Below are 19,846 nucleotides of genomic sequence, written 5' to 3'. Positions count from 1 at the left end.
ACGCCACTATGGCCAAGACCAAAGAGCTGTCAAAGGACACCAGAAACACAATTGTAGACCTGCACCAGGCTGGGAAGTCTGAATCTGCAATAGGTAAGCAACTTGGTGTGAAGAAATCAACTGTGGGAGCAATTATTAGGAAATGGAAGACATACAAGATCACTGATAATCTCCCTCGATCTGGGGCTCCACGCAAGATCTCACCCCGTGGGGTCAAAATGATCACAAGAACGGTGAACAAAAATCCCAGAACCACACGGGGGGACCTAGTGAATGACCTCCAGAGAGCTGGGACCAAAGTAACAAAGGCTACCATCACTAACACACTACGCCGCCAGGGACTCAAATCCTGCAGTGCCAGACGTGTCCCCCTGCTAAAGCCAGTACATGTCCGGGCCCGTCTGAAGTTTGCTAGAGAGCATTTGGATGATCCAGAAGAGGATTGGGAGAATGTCATATGGTCAGATGAAACCAAAATATAACTTTTTGGTAAAAACTCAACTCGTCGTGTTTGGAGGAGAAAGAATGCTGAGTTGCATCCAAAGAACACCATACCTACTGTGAAGCATGGGGGTGGAAACATCATGCTTTGGGGCTGTTTTTCTGCCAAGGGACCAGGACGTCTGATCCGTGTGAAGGAAAGAATGAATGGGGCCATGTATCGTGAGATTTTGAGTGAAAACCTCCTTCCATCAGCAAGGGCACTGAAGATGAAACGTGGCTGGGTCTTTCAGCATGACAATGACCCTAAACACACCGCCCGGGCAACGAAGGAGTGGCTTCGTAAGAAGCATTTCAAGGTCCTGGAGTGGCCTAGCCAGTCTCCAGATCTCAACCCCATAGAAAATCTTTGGAGGGAGTTGAAAGTCCGTGTTGCCCAGCGAAGACCCAAAAACATCACTGCTCTAGAGGAGATCTGCATGGAGGAATGGGCCAAAATACCAGCAGCAGTGTGTGAAAACTTTGTAAAGACTTACAGAAAACGTTTGACCTCTGTCATTGCCAACAAAGGGCATGTAACAAAGTATTGAGATGACCTTTTTGATATTGACCAAATACTTATTTTCCACCATAATTTGCAAATAAATTCTTTAAAAATCAGACAATGTGATTTTCTGGATTTTTTTTTTTAATTTTGTCTCTCATAGCTGAGGTATACCTATGATGAAAATTACAGGCCTCTCTCATCTTTTTAAGTGGGAGAACCTGCACAATTGGTGGCTGACTAAATACTTTTTTGCCCCACTATATGTAGTGCTTTAATATTAAAAGAAACATTTTGAATGAGTGAAATTCTTTGACGTTAGAACATTTTAACGTGAGAGTGTGTTGTTTGTGTGTTGTTTGCAAGATAGCCTTATAAGTGTTCTTGAAAGAGCCACCAGAAAAAAAACTGGCTTGTCCTTATGAAGGAGCCATTGATTGGGTTATAACATAGATGCAGCTACTAGCTTATAGATAGTAGTTCTCAAATATATTTTTATACATACAGCATCTACATTCACAGAAGAGGAACCAAAGTATATGTACATACTTTCTATCTATAAACTATCTCTCACTCTATGGCTGTGAAGTCTGGGGGGCACACTTCACAAGCTGGGCCAAACACCAAATTGAGACTGCAGAATTCTGAATGTCCATTCTCAGATTTGTTATGTTATTTTTAATGCAGGAAAGGCCGCCAAGACAGGATCGCTTTTAACTCAGTTTATTTGGTAAAGGTTTTGGTCTATTGTCTATCGTCTATGAAACAAAAGGAGAGGAATGGTATATAACATGCGCGGAGCGTCTCTAAGCTTTATATCTATGATACACCGCCCAAGAGATTCTGCCTAGCTACCGCAATGCTGTTGCTTTTATAAACAGGTGAAGGTAGACTTCTTCTACCTCGCTAAAAACTTGATCACTTCATCTGTGTGTCCGTTGTTGCCCCCTATGTGTAAATGTTGCAACTTTGTTAAATGTGCTCAGTGCTGCCCTCTGTGGTTATGTGAGAGTATTACCTCCTAATTGTTAAATGTACTCAGTGCTGCCCTCTGTGGTTATATGAGAGTATATTACCTCTCAACTATGTGCTCGGTGCTGCTCCATGTGGCTATGTGAGAATATTACAGCTAAAATATGTCACAGCTCAAAACCAATGCTCTTCACTTCCAAATGGTGCTCTATGTACTAAATAACCATATTTAAGCTGTTACATGTTTGCATTGAAAGGGACTGAGTTATCAACTTTTCCAGTTTTTATGTGCCCAAAATGCTTTTCAAAGCGAGAGAAGTACTTTTTGACCAACAATGTGTTTTTGACCCTAACACGTGAATTGTGCTCAAAACCAATGCTCTTCCCTTCCAAATGGTGCTCTATGGCCTAAATAACCCTATTGAAGCTTAGTTACACGTTTGCATTGAAAGCGACTGAGTTATCAACTTTTCCAGTTTTTATGTGTGCAAAATGCTTTTCAGAGCGAGAGAAGCGCTTTTTGACCAACAATGTGTTTTTGACCTTAAGATGTGAATTTTGCTCAAAACTAATGAACTTCACTTCCAAATGATTGACTAAGGGCGTGTTCACACCAGGAAAGTCCTTTGGTTCGCTCTCGTTGGTCCGGACCAAAATACAATGTTTACTTTTTGGTTTGGTGTGGTTCATTTTCACATTGCAATTTTCGGAACAGTCACAGAATTTGTCAACAAACCCACATGTATGCAAAGATCGTTTAATCATTGGACAAAAAGGTTTGGGGCGGGGTAAAGCGGTAAAGAAAAAAAAGGGGGGGGGGGGGGGAAGCACCGGTGAAGTAAACAATCATGGATATTCAGAGTGATATACATTGATCCACGGACCGGTCGACCTCCTTCTCCCTCATCCTGATGCTGAATGTGTTAAATGCATCGGCATTTTTATGTGTGTTTTCCAGCATACTTTCGCTTCAGGGTTCGCTTGGAAGCGAACCGAGACCACCTCTATGGCTGCGTCTCGGTCCGACTGTTTGGTCCGCACCAGAGTTTGATGGTTTGTATTCACACCGGCCCAAAAGGTCTGCACCAGCAATTTTTTTTTTGGTTTGGTTCGAACCAAACAAGGCAGGTGTGAATACGCCCTAACTCGTTAGCAATAAGGCTCGTTAGCAATAAGGCTCACTGCTGCATCACTGACCTCGCGGCTGAAAGTAAAAGTAGACTGCTGTTTCTTCAGACCAGCTAACAATTTGTTTATCTCCTCTTTTCTTAGTTTTCCTTTTATATGGTGATATTTTTCTTTATGATGAGTCTCATAGTGGTGCCGAATATTATATTCTTTGAGCACTGAAACTCGCTGATTACATACCAAACACACTGGTTTTTTTAGTCCATTTTTCCTGGAAAACTCACTGTCACTGGCACTCAGTGTCCACTTTTCTTCTTTTTGATAAAGACATTTTGGTAATGGGGGTGTCACCCTTGATAACAACTTCTTAATAGTGGTGAAGCAAGATTGTCATTTACCATTTACCACGTTGCTAAAATGTGCTGTTTATTTGCTGATCTCGTTATGTTAGTGCCCTCTGCTGGAAAAGTGTGGAATTCCTTCCTTTTTTAATTTTGGCTGCCCCCTAGCGGCTGGAGTGAGCATTTTGGTTATTTATTTTTTTAAGTCATAACTCCTCAGAGGAATGGGCTAGAGACTTACTTTTTCTTTTACATACTCAGAAATTTATGCTCCACAAGTCTCAGGCTGAATTAAATCATCTCACGGGCAGGTTCCGGCCAGCGGGCCATATGTTTGACACCCCTGAGAGAGATAGTACAACCTTTGATATGTAATAATGTGTTAATTCACCTGTCCCCAAGAGTTTTATTGTTGATACATGTTTAGTATCATATTTATAAAATAGAAAAGGAAATGTAACGCAACATTTTTTTTTAGTGGGAGAGGGTGTGGCGACCTAGAAATATAACATATACAAATGTCACTGAGCTAAAAATGTAATTGGAAAAATGGTTAAACGTTATTTTAGAACTTGTTTATATGCTGAAGTAGACGTGTGACCCAGGACGTCATCAGGCTGTGTTCTGGAATGCGGTGGTGTAAAGTTGACGTGAACAAGACACACTTTGCAAAAGTCTGGTTGCTTCATGAAAAGAAGACAGAGTCGTTCTTTCAAGGGTGCGACATGAGCAGCATGATTTTAAACTCAATTATCTGACATACAGGGAGCCAATGTAACGATTTAAGGGAGGTGTCCTCTATGTTCCTGGTACGTTTCAAGTTCCAGTGTGTAATTGTGTCATTTTGAGATGATTTTAGAAATTTTGCCAAGAATCACACTGTACAGCAAAATCTATCCTGACAGACATTATGGGTCCAAATGGCAGAAATGTTCAGCATGCGAAATAAGGCATTTACACCAAGTTTCAGAATTTCTAATCAATAGGAGGCCATGACGAGTGTTTAACTAAGACCAGAATTTATAGCGCCCCCTATGGTAATTTGGTCACCAAGCTTTTTGGAGACCTAAGCTACCAGTACACATACATGACAGAAATTTGATTTTTATTTTGGGCTAAGCTATAAGTGTTTGACTTAATAATAATATGTAGTACAAATACAATAGGTATCCAGATACACTGTGAATACCTAAATATATATTGAAGTACTTTACTGCTGACGTTTATGAATGCGTAGCAAAGTATTTTTGCTATATTTATATATTTCTTGCTTGTCCTTTTATAACACAAGCAGAATCATATGCATATATAGGGCTTGTACATCGTACAAAATACAACTCTCTACAATTGTACAGAGAGCCATTCATGTTTTATTCAAGCTGTAATCATTAATAATTGTTAATCATTTTTTTGAATAGTCTATGCCAACATTTATGGTAAGGTAGTGTGAGGCAATGTTGAAAACATTAATATTTAGCAAGTGTCATAAGGTTTAAAGTGATGGACAATAAGATCCACCCCCCCACCACCAAAAAAAAACAATCACATATTACAGAGAGACATATCCAACATCCCAGGCACAGCCACCAATTTCTGGTCCTGAAAATGTCAAAAGTGATATTCATATATTTCAAAGAAAGCTAATAAACTCATAATGGTTTGATATCTTCGCTGATATCCTATTGCTCAGTTGTTGGCAAAGGCTGATACTGAACAGCAGCCCTCTTGGATCTGTGAATCATCACTCCACAGATCATGGCAATCGCTGCTAGAAGGCATCCGACGATGAAGGCCAGGTTCAGATTCAGACCGGTCACTAGAGTAAATAAATACAACATTTGCAAATAAAATACAAATACAGAGATATTTCACCAAGTCATATGTATTTGTTTTAAAAGTGATATTGTTGTTGAAGTGATGATTTCAAATGAAGAGTTTCAACATTACCTCTGCTCTCACTTGCTGGTGTGCTTCGCAAACGCAAAGGACCCTGGGAAATGAAGTGGACTCCTGTTTCAATAAGAGCCTCTCTCTTTCTCCGATGATGCTGCTGGTTCGATGTTAGACATCCCTTGGCGCACCTGGTATTGTTGTTCCCAGCCTCACATAGAATGACAGAACAGCTGATGTACACCTGTACATAATGAGATATCCCGTCAATACATGGCCACACTTTAGCTGTTCTTCTGCAGTTTTATCTACTTTGTTGAATTCATTTGGTTTTACCTGGTCATGCATTCCTATGAATTTGAAGGCATCAATTGAAATCCGAAACTGTTTATTATGACTTGGGGAATAGATGACAATTGTGGGGTCCACTGTACACCTAGTTTAAATCAAATTGTTAGTTGTTTTTTAGCTAAACAAACAAAGTAAGGAAGACAAATAGGTAGGAAGGTAGTTTACCCGTTCTCTATGATGGGGTAGGTTGGCTGGTAATTTGGGTTATCGTAAGGTGAAGCTCTGCAGGACTCCACGAACAGCACAGTGTTATTGACTGAAGACGTGGCTTCTATTTGCATGTAAATCTTCTCTCCAACTTCATAGTCCAGTGGGTATAAACTGGGATTGACCATTGTGCGAAAAAGGTTGTCTGGGTAGAACTCAAAGCCATAGGTGAACCTCCCAAAGCCCCTCTCTATTAATGTAAAGTTGTCCCTGTGTATTGTGAACCCCAGGGTTACATTTCCACGCTTTGGGTACTGGCAGGAAAACCCAACTTCCAACAGATGTTTCCTGGTTATGATGTCTCTGACATCGTCAAAGGTGGTGATCTCATTCTTGAAGATGAGATTATCATTATCCTCCTGCAGATCAAGGACATTTAAATTATATATTAATAATTTAATCAATAAGTATCAATAAATTAATTTGACAACATTTTATACCATGTCCAGTGAAAATTCTAGTGTTGAGATCCCAAAATGAGAGGTGGCGGTTTCGGATATCGTCTAGAGACAGACATCTCTTGTCTATTTAGAGTACAGTAAGATTTTTATGTGAATCTCATGCCCCTGTCACACAATTTGGCGAACACGCTGGAATATTTTGAAGCAAGTGGACCATCGTGGTATACGCTGGCATAAGTCGTAGTACTACCATAGTCGTCGGGAGTTTTCTTGACCATGTTGACAGCGTGAGGTCTACTGTGGTAATGATTTGAACCAGCTTTTATACACCGTTATGGTGCCGCCTACTACGCATACGTTAGACTGTCATTGGTCGCTGAGAATCACCTTTCACTGAGCTAAAAGTCGCTGAGCTAAAAGTCGCTAAGCTAAAAGTCGCTGAGCTAAAAGTTTTTATTTTGAAACAGAATTCGCCAAAAATAAAACACCCTTGTTTCATTAAAAGATTGCTGCCTTAAAAAAATGTACTTGTTATCGTACAGCGTTGCATATTGAAAAAAATTATAATAATAACAAAAAGTTCGAAAAGGTATGCGTTACCGAAAAAAAAAAAAATTGTTTGAAAACGAACTAATTAACTCATTACTTTCTTTTGAAAACTAACGTGTTACTTTACTTGTAACAACAAAGATCAAATCTGAGTACTGTAACATGTTACTTTGTAGCAGGTTACCCTCAACACTGTTTGCAAGTGGCAATGGTATAATATGATTCTAATATTGTTAATAATATGAATAATATTGTTATTGCTGTTATCGAAAAATAATCCACACCTGCAAAGTGCATTCCTTTCTGACAACCGCACAACTCAACACAGATTATACCTTACATAATATTTGCATTACCTCAATCGTAGTACCACATGCATTGAGAGGGATGATACCAATGACATGAGTGCCATTGGAGTGTAGACTGCAGGCTGTGCTGCTGGAATCAATCAGCTTCAGGTGATCTTCATTGAGCCCATTGAATGAGGATTTATCCAACTCTACTGTCATTGAGGTTTCATTGCAGATCACGTGGACTTTGACTGGTGTGGAGAATTGTAGAAGTTGTTGATTTGTTTACGATTAAAAACATACTCGATAGAGAATGACTGCTATTAAAAGTGTTTTCAAGCTCTCTACAAATTATCAATTGTAAACCGTTACGATCCTGATTCAAAGAGATTTTTTCTCAGTCTAAAGAGGTAGATTGGTTGTATGAGGGAGGTTGATAACTGTGGTCAAAACCACCATTGCTGTGTTGTGCCTTTATTTGCAATGATTCTACAAATCCTAAACTAGGCATTTTTATTCTTCACCCATTCTTGTTTTCGCCCATTCTGAGAGATTGTGCAAAACATCGCTGTGGTTGAAACCTGCAATCTGTGTGCACATGTCAAGCTGGTATCTCTCGTAAACTGCCCCATATGTGTCTATAGCAACCAACCTTGACAGTCACGTGACATGGACGCAGGCCCATTGAAAAGACATGTTTAGAGCAGTTATTGTAAATCTACTATGTTTTCCACCGTGGACCAAAGTAGTTAGTACATTCGGTGTAAGTCTGGTTTGAAGGGACGTGGTTAGTTTCAGTTTTTGAGGAAGTCTGTATATATATACTGTATATACTATACTATATATATACTGTATATATATTGGATTGGTCAAAATGTGTCCAAACCCCTTCACAACCGTTTCACTGTATTATCAGAAAGCGAGAGGAATCTACTATTCTCTCTCTCTCTTCATTCTGTGTAGCGCGAAAAAGTGGGAGAAAAGCTCCCATTCAAAATGCATTGGTTTACATTTAGTTCTGTGTAGCACGAAAAAAATTTATATTTCATCATAAGGGACGTGGTTAGTTTCAGTTTTTGAGAATGTCTGCTGCAAAAATCTAAGTATCATTAATACATGCCATTTACCCTTTGTTGCATTTGTTTGTTTTGGCATATATATAACTAGAGGGTGCACTGTACTATCTGCGCACACCCCTTCTGAAGTCGAAGAAAATCTCCCAATTGAAATGTATTAGTTTAAATGTTGTTCTTTGTAGCACAAAAAAGTCAGAGAAACGCTCCCATTCAAAATGCAGGGGTTTACATTTCGTTCTGTGTATCAATCGTGCTCTGGGACACGATTCAATGGATACATTTTCGTGAGCATGAGCACGAAATCGTGTGATACCGGCTTGGTGTAAACAGACGGTTGTGAGGACGTTTATCCCGGTATGTAAAGAACTTTGTTTCTAAATCAAGATACAAACATTAAAAAAGGCTAGGCTATCTACATATTAATTTTTCTTGTGTTAACAGGGGCAAAACCTAAACACATTGCATTATTTTATCAGCTACATACATTTCTTCAACAACATAACTGTCAATTAAATGTAATATAACAAACATAACGTTTGCTTTGTAATTGATTCAAAAGTGTAAAAAAATTCAATACTCACCATGTTCAACATTCACCACAACACATCGCATTTCAGACTGATACTTCTGATTCCTGAAATTGATTAAAGGCAACAAGTGACTTTTATGTCACTTTTATGGTCAATATTGGAACGGGAGAGACTTTTTTGACACTTACTACAAATACAGTATATTCAAATAATAGTATTGTGGTTGGATGTATAAATTAAAGAAACCTACCAACGAGTTGCTTCAGCAATAAAGCAAATTGGAACATGGTCTCCGAGATTGTATTGAGTAGGGGTCCATCGAATGTAAAACTCTCCCTGTGCGATCCTGTGTTTGGTGGTATTCAGGGGTCCACTGAAGATTATATCCCCTACTCTGTAATAAAACAAAAGGAATTACTATTTAGAATATCAAGTTGTGGTTGACACTTGAGGCGCTATGAACAACTCGTATGAGCTGTTTTAGATGTAACATTGTGTCAGCAGATAAATGTCCTTACATTGAATGAGAAGCTTGGGCTTTGATCCTCATTTCAAATTCTTCATTGACTTGAGCATTCAGATGGTCTCCATGACTTGGTGTTGGGTAAACAAACCTTGGCAGGTACTCTCCTTCAGTGCAGGACGGCACAGCTGAATCCACTACAATTTAAGTAGAAATGTTTTAGCTTACAAAGGCATGCAATATCCTGTACAACTTTAGAGCATGTGTAACGCATACAGTAAGCATTAATGGCGCATTTACCACAGAGGGTGCGGTCTAGTGGTGGATTTCATGATTCGTTTGAATGAATCAGTTCGCGTCGGTCAGTTCGCCAAGAAGAGTCGTTCATTCGTTCGTTCATTCGCATTTCCGGTAGCGGTGAATCATGATTCTCAGTCACTGAGTCGGTCAGACTCGGCTCCTCCCTCGTTCTCGTTCAAACGAATCGCGATCGTGCAATGGTGCAAACGGTCATCAATCAACACAACATTAACTAAGTTCCTTTTAGCTGAGGAGTGCTTCATGTTCGGAATCGGGATGTTGTTGCCCGGCTGACTCTCGTGACTTCTCAGTCCTCGAGTCTTCACCGCTAAACACAGTCAGTGAACGAACGGCGACTCGTGAGTCAGCGCGACTCAGCAACTAGTGGGTGGAGCTGGGAGTCGAGTCTCGGTGAACGAACGAGACGAACGACGACGAACGAGAGCGGCGAATCAGGTCGGTTTGTTTGTTTTAAAGAGTCGTTCGTTCGAACTGATTCGTTTGCAAACGAGCCACCACTAGTGCGGTCGGTTCAGTCTGCAAATGTGCAGCACGGGTCGTGTTTCCACCGCCAAAAGTGGGCATGATCCGGACTGAGCCGTATTGAGCCGTACTCGTCTCACAGTACTCCTCCATTGGGGTACTGAGACGTCTGAAAGGAGAGTGGTCTGGTTGCAGACTGATGGGGGAGTGGAGCTCCACTGTAGAACGGAAATACGTCACCTCCACTATCTACAATTACGTAGATTAACAGAACATTACAATACCCTGATGTTTCTGCATTAGTTAGGATCTATTTCACATACATATAGCAGTATAGTTTCATGCTGTTTATACAACTTACTTCCTTATTCAAGTGAAGGTGATGTATTTCAGTATATCCACTCCACCATGAGTCTGCAACCAGACACTCTTGGAGGAAACACGAGCCGTAACTGAGCTGGGCTAAACCGCACCTTCACTTGGCAGGCTGAGGAGTGCTGGGTCGAAGCGTACCCGCCAGTGGAAATGCGCCATAAGTAACAGTTAAGTATTGTTTTTTATCATCATCAATATTCCCCCAACTGCCTAAACCCACTCAATTTCTTACCAAGAAGGGAAAATTGCAGAGGAAGTTTACTGAGGGGAGCAGGATACTGTCTTCTGGTTGTGGTCTGCAACGGAGCATTTGTACTCGTAGTAGATGTTGTTGTTGTTGTTGTTGTTGTTTGGGTGGTTGGTTGGGTGGTGGTGGCAGGTAGAGCTTGAGTTTGCATCCACCACCAAGGGTTTGTAGGGGGGGTGGGGGAACTTGTGGTGGTGGATGGAGCTTGAGTTGGCGTCCACCAAGGGTTTGTAGGGGGGGTGGGGGAACTTGTGGTGGATGGAGCTTGAATTGGCGTCCACCACCAAGGGTTTGTAGGGGGGGTGGGGGAACTTGTGGTGGTGGATGGAGCTTGAGTTGGCGTCCACCAAGGGTTTGTAGGGGGGGTGGGGGAACTTGTGGTGGTGGGTGGAGTTGTGGTGGCATATCCGGCAGCTGTAGTGGTCCACCACGTAGGGAAGACGGCAGTTGTGCCATATACTGCACGTTTGCGTCTCGGTGCAGTCAGGGGAGACCTTGTGGTTTGAGTTCCATTTGTGGAGGTCAAGGTGATGGTGCTTCTTGGAAAGTCTTCTACTACCAACTCAAACCCATATGTCCCAGTGTATTCAGTGAATCTGTAGTGTAGGATGCAAGTGCCCTGACAATATGAATTGGATAGATTAGGGAAGAAAACTAGAAGCAAATTCAATCAGTTCACATGTTGTTGAGGAAGATATGTTTTTACAAACCTCATCCAGGTAGAAACCCGTGGGTTGTATGCATGTTGAGCATTCTATGTAAGGGATGGTTCCATATCTGCATATGACTTGATCACCATCAGCGTCTACTGTCATCAGGTGGTATGATCTTGGGCAGTTTGAAGGAACTCTAAAATGTACAGAATTTACAATTAACAGCTATAGGAATAATAATTATTATTGTGCATAGGAATGCACAATATTGATATCCCTTCTCTGTAATTCTTCTTCCGAGCAAACTTGCAATTAATGTGGCCAAAACTACTGAACCAATCGATTCCATTCAACATACTTTTTGAAAAAAAAGTATGTTGAATGAAAAAAATAAAAAAATTTTACAATGGAATTAAATGGTTCAAAGTTTATCCTTAACCTTCTTTCAAAGGTTTAAAAAATCAAGACTTGTATCTTCAATAATCTGAAAACAGAATTTCGGTTACCTTTATACTTTTTTTTTTTGTTCCATGCCCCCACTCGTTTTCAGTTGGTCTCATTGATTTACGCTGAGGGAGGAGCGCAAGGACGTGCAGGCAGTGTTGCCAGATTGGGCATTTTTTGCCGCTCAATTTGACTACTTTTTACGACGTTCAGGCAGCGTTGCCAGATTGGGCGATTTATCCCGCCAAATTTGACTACTTTAAATCATGTTAGGCTGGAAAAATGAGCATTAGGCGAGTACATTCAATTTCGGCTGGTTTTAAAAAGAACTGGCGGGATTATTATAATTCTTTCTACAAACATCAATCAATACCACACCTTTCATATGGCATATCGTTTGTGCAGCTAGTAACACTATTACTTCAGCTACTTCTGCTACTACTTCAGTGACTACTACAGCTACTACTACTACTACTACTACTACTACAGCTAGTACTACTTCCAGCGTTGACAGTATTACAGTTTAGCTTCCAGCTTTTGTAACAATGTATTTCAGCACTTTGCTGCTTCAAGTAATGCAATTTGGAGTCAGTCAGTTTTCAATTTCAGCTTCCAGGTTTTTCAGCAGTGCACTGCAATACATTTGACCTTTCAGATTTTTCAGCAGTGCAAGGCAATACATTTGCCCTTTCAGATTCTTCAGTTCAATTCATTTGACATTTCTGCATCTTTAGCAATGCTTTGCGCTTTTCATTCATTTGTATGCAACCATTTAATTTTTTTTAAATGGTGTGCATGTTTACATTGTTTACTCCATTTAGACTTTTGAACTCTGTTCAAATCCCTTCACTTGATTTAGGCCATTTAACGTTTCTTTACGTCTTAATCTATCTGGCTTTATTAAAACACATTTTCAACCTTTGTACTACAGCACTCAGCATTTTCTGCAGGAAATGCATTTTCTAGTATTGACTGTGAAGCATATCTAACTACCCCCCTCATCTTACCCACAGAAAACAGATAATTGTTCAAAGGTTGTGCAATTAAGAGAAGACAAGAGACTGAAGTTGATGGTTTCTATGTTCAGTGTCTGATTTCTGTCCAACCATAACTCAACTCATCCACACTCAACTGTCAATCTTTGCATTGGCCATACAACCCTCAGCTGAATTTAACTGAAATATGGTTATGGTTCTTAGCAGATGCCTTTATCCAAAGCGACATGCAAAAATATCATAAAGTTCACAGGCATTTCTATGCACAGTAATCCCTTATGCGTGGGATTACATTTTCTAGTTGTTATTCTTACTTACTTTTTTAGTATATGGTTGGAATGGTGTATTTTACCCTGACTTCACTAACTGAGCTAATCAATCTCATCTGCTTTCATTGATTTTTTTGCTAACTCAGTTAAATGCTAACTGGAACTGGACTGTATTTTCTTATGAACGTAATTGATTGAAGGCATTTACGTTGATTAATACAGAGTTCATAAGATTGATATGTGATTGCCCACAGCTCAGAATATGGTAAAGACGTACCTCAGAAAAGGTAGGATAGCATTATTTGGAGAGCTGTTTAACTGCCAGGAATCAGATCTTCTCTTCAAGTCCACATGTGTGAATAGTCTCCAGGACCCTATGTTATTCACGTTGTAAATCCAACAGCAGCTAGCTTTCCTATATAGAAACAAAGTTGCAGCTAAATAGTATAACTCTTGAGCTACTAGCGGCAGGTGTGCATTTCTACATCACATAAATAATTTAGGTTAATTGAGATTCAAATATTCCTACAAAATGTAAATATATTTCATAAGCAATAAAAACGATTTTAATTATGAAAGAAAAATCACCTCATTTCAAAGGGATCGTCACTGGGGAAATATCTTGACTCCACTATTTCCGCTTCGCACCAACCATTTGTATAGGGTGCTGAATTAGTGCTAGTGTCAATAACACCATATTGGGATGCCCATTTGTTGCCACAGTTACCGCTCCAACATGTCCAATCGTTGTAGTGGTAAAAGCAGTTACTGTAGGTTTGTCTGAAATGTAGATCCACCTGTGAAGCACACTTCAGTGTTAAGTATGTTTTAACTTGACCTTTTTACAGCAATGATATGTTTACTGGAATTATGCATGTCTGCCTGGTTCTATATATATATATATATATATATATATATATATATATTCAATATATATTGTTTTTGCATTCATGAAAAAGCCTGAACACATCTTAGAATCACTTAAGGAGCCACATTACAATTATGATATGTGACACATTTCAGCCGTAATATCCTCACTTAGCCACAGGGAGCAGCACCAAGCACATATAATAGTTAAGAGGTAATATCCTCACATAGCCACAGGGAGCAGCACCGAGCACATATAATAGTTAAGAGGTAATATCCTCACATAGCCACAGGGAGCAGCACCGAGCACATATAATAGTTAAGAGGTAATATCCTCACATAGCCACAGGGAGCAGCACCGAGCACATATAATAGTTAAGAGGGAATATCCTCACATAGCCACAGGGAGCAGACTGACCACATGTAATAAAAGCTGCAACACTTGTACATAGTCACAAGGGGGCAGCAACGGATCACACATAGATGAAGTGGGCAGGTTTAATAGAAATGGAAAATAAATGGCATGAAAAGTTATTTGATTTCTCTAGTAATCCTTCCTATATTACTATTACTTGCGTGAGGTTAGAACCTCGGACGACCGGGTGCAAGTCCGACACGTTAACTCGAGACTATCTCCCTGCTTTTAAATCTATGGTCAATATTAAATTAAAATATGTTACTGTTATGATATTTTAGTCCAGGAAAGGCCGCCGAGACAGGATCGCTTTTAACTCACTTTATTTGGTTAAGGTTATTGATCTATTGTCTATCGTCTATGAAACAAAAGGAGAGGGATCGTATATAACACGCGTGGAGCGTCTCTAAGCTTTACATCTAATCGATACGCCGCCCAAGAGATTCTGCCTCCTTTGTTCAGCTCCTGCTTTTTATAAACAGGTGAGAGTAGACTTCTTCTATGGTTCTAAAAAACTTGCTCACTTCCTCTGTGTGTCCGTTGCTGCCCCTAGTGTATGTTTGTAACTTTGTTAAATGTGCTCAGTACTGCCCTCTGAGGTTGTGTGAGAGTATTACTGCTTAATTTGTCAAATGTGTTCAGTGCTGCCCTCTGGCGATTGTGAGGGGAAATTACCTCTAAACTATGCTCGGTGCTGCTGCATGTGGCTATGTGAGAGTATTACAGTAAAAATGTATCACTAGGGAATATTACAATTAAAATATGTCACATTACGCTTAATACTACTTATGCATTCAACAGATCGTGGATTTTTGTGCCAGGCAGCCTCCCTGTTTCTATTAATGGTTACGGTGTTCCCTTTTTGAGTTATTATATGCGTACTCCTCATAGAAGCAGCAAGCAGCTTCTGTTCACCTCTGGAAAAGATCCCGCTCGGTCCTTTTCGGACATTTGATCCATGACTCGACATTCACGGTTCTGGGCTGGTTACATATCTCGTGAACGAGCGTAATCCAGGATAACGTGAGCCTGGTTTGAACTAACCTGAGGAATGCGCGGCTGAACTGCGTTGATGGAACGGCTTTAGCCTCAAGTGGAAGTTGGCGCTAGTTCTAACCAGGCTTAATCAACTAATCGCCGCTTTCGTTAGCGACTTTGATGGAATACCCCCCTGCTGGGCAGCGTATCGTTTAGATATTCAGCTTGGAGAAGCTCAGCGCGTGTTATATACAATTCCTCTCCTTTTGTTTCATAGACAATAGACCAAAACCTTTACCAAATAAAGTGAGTTAAAAGCGATCTTGTTTCGGCCACCTTTTCTGGATTAAAAGAACATAACAGATACATAGACATCAACATCAAAAGCAATGCAGAAACCAAAACAAGGGTACAAACACCACATTAACAGCCCACACATTCATTACAATTATTGAATAAATGAAATGACAGATGCAGAATATGTCAAATTAGGGTACGGTTGTTTTTCAAGTAAACTATTGTGTCCAAGGTCTTCAAAGTCCTGGGATGATGCAACTCACACATTGTAAATCATTCAAAGAAATCCTTGAAATCATTCTCTATACTAAAACAGTTGGCTTATGCATCTTCCAGTTCATGTAATTTGGCTAACAAAAATCAAATGTAACGATGGATCAATTCTTGGTCACCAAATGCAAATTACTGGGCACTATATATTTAAATTGGGTATATGTAATATGTGTTAAATTTCTTCAGCCCAGAAGTTGGGTATTGTATTTTAATTTTTGGTTAATGTACATCGTGTAATGTATGCTCTAATGCAGTGGTTCTCAAACTTTTTATACCGTGTACCACCTCAGCTCACACAGGAGGCACTTTTAACAATTGTATACCAACAACCTTTTTTCAAAAAGCCTAATTATTATTATAAAATAAGACTTAATAAGTCTTAATAAGTTAACTTAATAAGACTACAGAAGGCTGTAGGATGACGGTTGTAAGATGACGTTTAAGATGCGATTTGCGGTTTCATGGATTCATTTCACTGTCACCGTTTTTTACAGTTCTGCTAAAAATGTATCCTCCTGTCTGCACTTCACTACCAATTAGTTCCGTCTTGGAGCCACGATCGCAGTGTTTTTGAACCATTCATAATTTTAGCACTCATGCTGTCCGTTTAGCTGGTAACCCTTCCCTTTACAGTCCCCTAATTACTAGGTAAATATATGGTAAATTATAGTATATTACTGGGTATTATTGGGTACTAATGTATACAAAAAAATCAAAAAATATTAAATAATTTCTTTCATTCAATTATTAGGTTGCTTGAGAATTGTTACCTGAAGTGACCCATCCGGGTTTCTTCCTTTGGGAACAAATTTCATAGTGCCTCCAAAAAAGTGTGATGCGGATGAAGCTGAGATCAGCAGGAGCAGCTGGACTGAGAACACCAAGTAGGAAGCCATGGTACTTGAATCTCACCAACTCTCCTCCATGGAGCAGGATTTGCTCTTATACTTACAGAATCAGTTGATGTATGCCCCCACCCACCACATACCCTAAGATACTTATCTTATGTTTGGTTTCAGTTTAGTTACAATAATACAATTGTGTGATGCATTGTTAAAGCAATGCATTGCAATGACCCAGCTCTCATGCTTTTGGTTCGGGTTTCTGGTTTCTTTGTTGTCAGGATCTTTATGTTAGTATTTTAAGCTCTGGTTTGATTACACATCCTGGTAACCGTTGTGGTTGTTGTGTGTTTGTTTACACCATGAAGAACCGTTTTTGACCAGGACTGTTTTATTTTTTATTTAACTTATTTAGGTTGAAAGAATCAAGTAGATTTATTCTTATATACATGTCAGTAAATCAATCAATTGAAGATAAAAAGATTGATTAACATGTCGCCGGTTACACTCTAGACTTATATAAGCCCACACCAGATATGACCTGGACTTAACTATTGGACATCAACTAAACAAACTAAATACATTCAAATTGTTAGACCAATATTTACATAAATAAATAAATAAATAAATAAACAAACAAATTCTATGGCAAGAACAGAGAAAAATAATTCACTTTTGGTAAAAATGACAAATGGATTTTTAGGAGAAGAAAATAAATTTCTGGGTTCATTGAGGGGTGGTGGGTGTATCAATTTCAATCAGGGAGGACGGTAGTGTGGGGTTAAGTTTGGATATTTGACAGACAGTACATATGGTCTGGTACTAGGCCTTATGTTCTGATGTCATCCATTCAGAACCCCCCTCACCTTCTCTGATCAGCTTCAGCGGTCCTGTGGTGATGACTGGATGTCTTTTTAGAAAGGGCTCTCTCTCTTCTGATTAAATGAATGACACACTCTTATAAACGTAATACCAGTCATTTTAATAATGATTTCATAATGGAATTGTGAATACATTTTTGTGATATTGTGAGGAAAAGTATTGCCTCTACGATGTATTTGTCCAGCCCTCCAAATGATAGGATGCCGTAACATGGGCCGTGAGGTTGGTGTGGCATTCACGAAGAATTTCATAAGTGATTTGTGGAAACAAATCATCTCTCTTTTTAAGAAAGTAGGCATGATTACTGCCATTATAAATGTAGAAATATGCAGTGTGTGTGGATATAGTACAGCAAATGTAGATATGTCTTGTGTTTCTGGACTTCTATGTAACTGGGTATCCTCAGCCCTAACACTCTGTAATCAGAGTTTGTCTGTCCTCAGTTTTTGACTTCCTTACATAGATGGCGATGAAACCAGCCAACACCAGAACTGTTATAGTGAATAAGCTGCCAAGGACGGCGCTGCTTGTATTCGAGCCGAACAGCGCCTTCAATTTCCCAGTTCCAGTGGTTGTCCGAAGGTCTGGGGAATTCACTAAAAGTCAAGGAGAACAGAGAAAAAAATGCCCTTTTGATAATAATGACAAATGGATTTTTAGAAGAAGATAACAAATTCCTGGGTTGATTGAGGGGTGGGTGGGTGCATCAATTTAAATTAGGGAGGACCGTAGTGTGGGGGTTAGTTTGGATATGTGACAGTAGTACATAAGGTCTGGTACTAGGCCTTATGTTCTGATGTCCTCCATTCAGTAGCAACCCCCCTTACCTTCTCTGATCAGCTTCAGGGGTCCTGTGGTGATGGAGTGGATGGCTGTCTCTTTATAAAGGGCTCTCTTGTATATTTTGGGAAGATTGGTAACACAGCCCTGGGCACATCTTGACGTGGGATTCCCAGTCTCACACAGGATCACAGAGCAGCTAATATACACCTGAAGTAGGCAGAAGTCAGCTTCAAGTCTATGGTTGGTAGCGCTGTGGCTCGGAATATTATTGATTTTTTAGAGACTTAAAAGATAGGAAAATAAATTCTTTGTTTACCTGATCAAAGTCTCCAACAAATTTAAAGGACTGGAGCTCAAAGTTAAAGGAAGTTGGATCTGAGGTATGGGCTTCAAAAGTCTCATCCGTCACACACCTTCATTCAAAATTAAATACAAGGGCTTAAAATAAACAATAGGAACAATAGGAAATTCAATCGGTTTTACCAAAACATGGTGGTTTACCCATTTTGGATTATGTAATAGAAGATGCTGTTCTCAGGGTTGTCATCAGGAGTGGCTTTGCAGGACTCTACAAAAAGTGTGATGTTTGGTAGATCAGACACAGCCCGGATTCCCATAAAAACCGTATCCAGCAGCTTTACCTCCATTGGGTAGGCATCTGCTCGTATGCTGTGTGCAAAGCTGGAGTCTTTAAAGATCCCAAAAGTGTACCCAAAGCTGCCAAAACTGGACTCAGTAAAAATATAGTCTGAATTGTGGAGCTGGTAACTGCCAGAGATGCTGATGGTCTTTGGAAACTGGCAAGAGAAGCCAATCTTTATCTGCCTTCTGTGGGTAATGACGGTGCCGGGCAGCTCAAAGGAGTTGATTTCATTCTTGAAAATTAGGAAGTTACCATTGTCCTAAATAAAACACACATTTGGAAGAAAAGTAAAAAGAAAAGAAAGGTTTCTATATGTAAAGTAGGTTTGTATGTGTATCTCTTTTTCCAAGCAATACGTATAGTACAAGAATCCCTTTGACAAAGCTATGTAGTATATATAGTAGTATATAGGGGTATATACTATATAGCAACCCGGTATCATGCGATTTCGTGCTCATGCTCACAAAAATGTGTCTATTGAATCGTGTAGCAGAGCACGATTGTCCGACTTTTTTCGTGCTACACAGAATGAAATGGAAACCCATGCATTTCAATCGGGAGAATTATTTTGACTTCCCCCCCCCCCCTTCTAGTTATGCATACGTCAAAACAACAATCTGATTTTTCTGATTTTTGCAGCAGACCTCCTCAAAAACTGAAATTAACCACATCCCTTAGCGGTCCTCTAAACATGTGACATACCTAAGTTGTTATGCTCTTGTTTACGTATAGCCATTATTTCATTTTCTGTACCATGAACGCATATATCCTTTATTTAATACCTGAACATCAGGCACATGCATACATAGGGCCCCCAAAACGACAAACTCATTTATTTAACGAGGCAGGTTTATTTTAAACAATTCATTAATTTGTCGTGAATGAGAGGTCATTAATCATCCTGAGTGTGCATTGAC

The 19,846-nt window shown here is 39.7% G+C and overlaps 2 protein-coding genes across 2 annotated transcripts; both read right to left on the bottom strand.

The window, feature by feature from the left end:
- Positions 1-5,105: 5,105 nt before the first annotated feature.
- LOC311376752 (uncharacterized protein) lies at positions 5,106-16,675 on the bottom strand (the record flags this gene model as incomplete). Its single annotated transcript, XM_084491231.1, has 15 exons — positions 5,106-5,242; positions 5,374-5,560; positions 5,653-5,752; positions 5,833-6,233; positions 7,181-7,365; positions 8,772-8,824; positions 8,971-9,114; positions 9,239-9,380; positions 10,574-10,637; positions 10,747-11,002; positions 11,083-11,207; positions 11,299-11,437; positions 13,227-13,364; positions 13,538-13,746; positions 16,550-16,675. 15 exons carry the CDS (start codon positions 16,673-16,675, stop codon positions 5,106-5,108), a joined length of 2,406 nt encoding a protein of 801 aa, XP_084347357.1.
- A 909-nt stretch (positions 16,676-17,584) lies between these two features.
- LOC311376753 (oncoprotein-induced transcript 3 protein-like) lies at positions 17,585-19,184 on the bottom strand. Its single transcript, XM_084491232.1, has 4 exons — positions 18,788-19,184; positions 18,603-18,699; positions 18,331-18,493; positions 17,585-18,087 (listed from the first exon to the last, which is right to left on the bottom strand). Exons 1-4 carry the CDS (start codon positions 18,931-18,933, stop codon positions 17,912-17,914), a joined length of 582 nt encoding a protein of 193 aa, XP_084347358.1. The 5' UTR covers positions 18,934-19,184; the 3' UTR covers positions 17,585-17,911.
- Positions 19,185-19,846: the final 662 nt, after the last annotated feature.

The sequence above is a fragment of the Micromesistius poutassou genome, assembly GCF_964030765.1.
Source record: "Micromesistius poutassou genome assembly, contig: SCAFFOLD_4628, whole genome shotgun sequence".
Lineage (NCBI taxonomy): Eukaryota > Metazoa > Chordata > Actinopteri > Gadiformes > Gadidae > Micromesistius > Micromesistius poutassou.
Note: the sequence above shows the minus strand (reverse complement) of the source record. Positions and strands in the feature narration are given on the sequence as shown.

What these genes read in the sequence shown, in the direction of transcription:
- LOC311376753 (XM_084491232.1), bottom strand. Translation starts at nt 18,933, where the DNA reads ATGGAGGTAAAGCTGCTGGATACGGTTTTTATGGGAATCCGGGCTGTG. An exon ending in TTGTTGGAGACTTTGATCAG is followed by an intron (nt 18,494 to 18,602) that starts GTAAACAAAGAA and finishes TGCCTACTTCAG; the next exon opens with GTGTATATTAGCTGCTCTGT. An exon ending in CCTGAAGCTGATCAGAGAAG is followed by an intron (nt 18,088 to 18,330) that starts GTAAGGGGGGTT and finishes TGAATTCCCCAG; the next exon opens with ACCTTCGGACAACCACTGGA.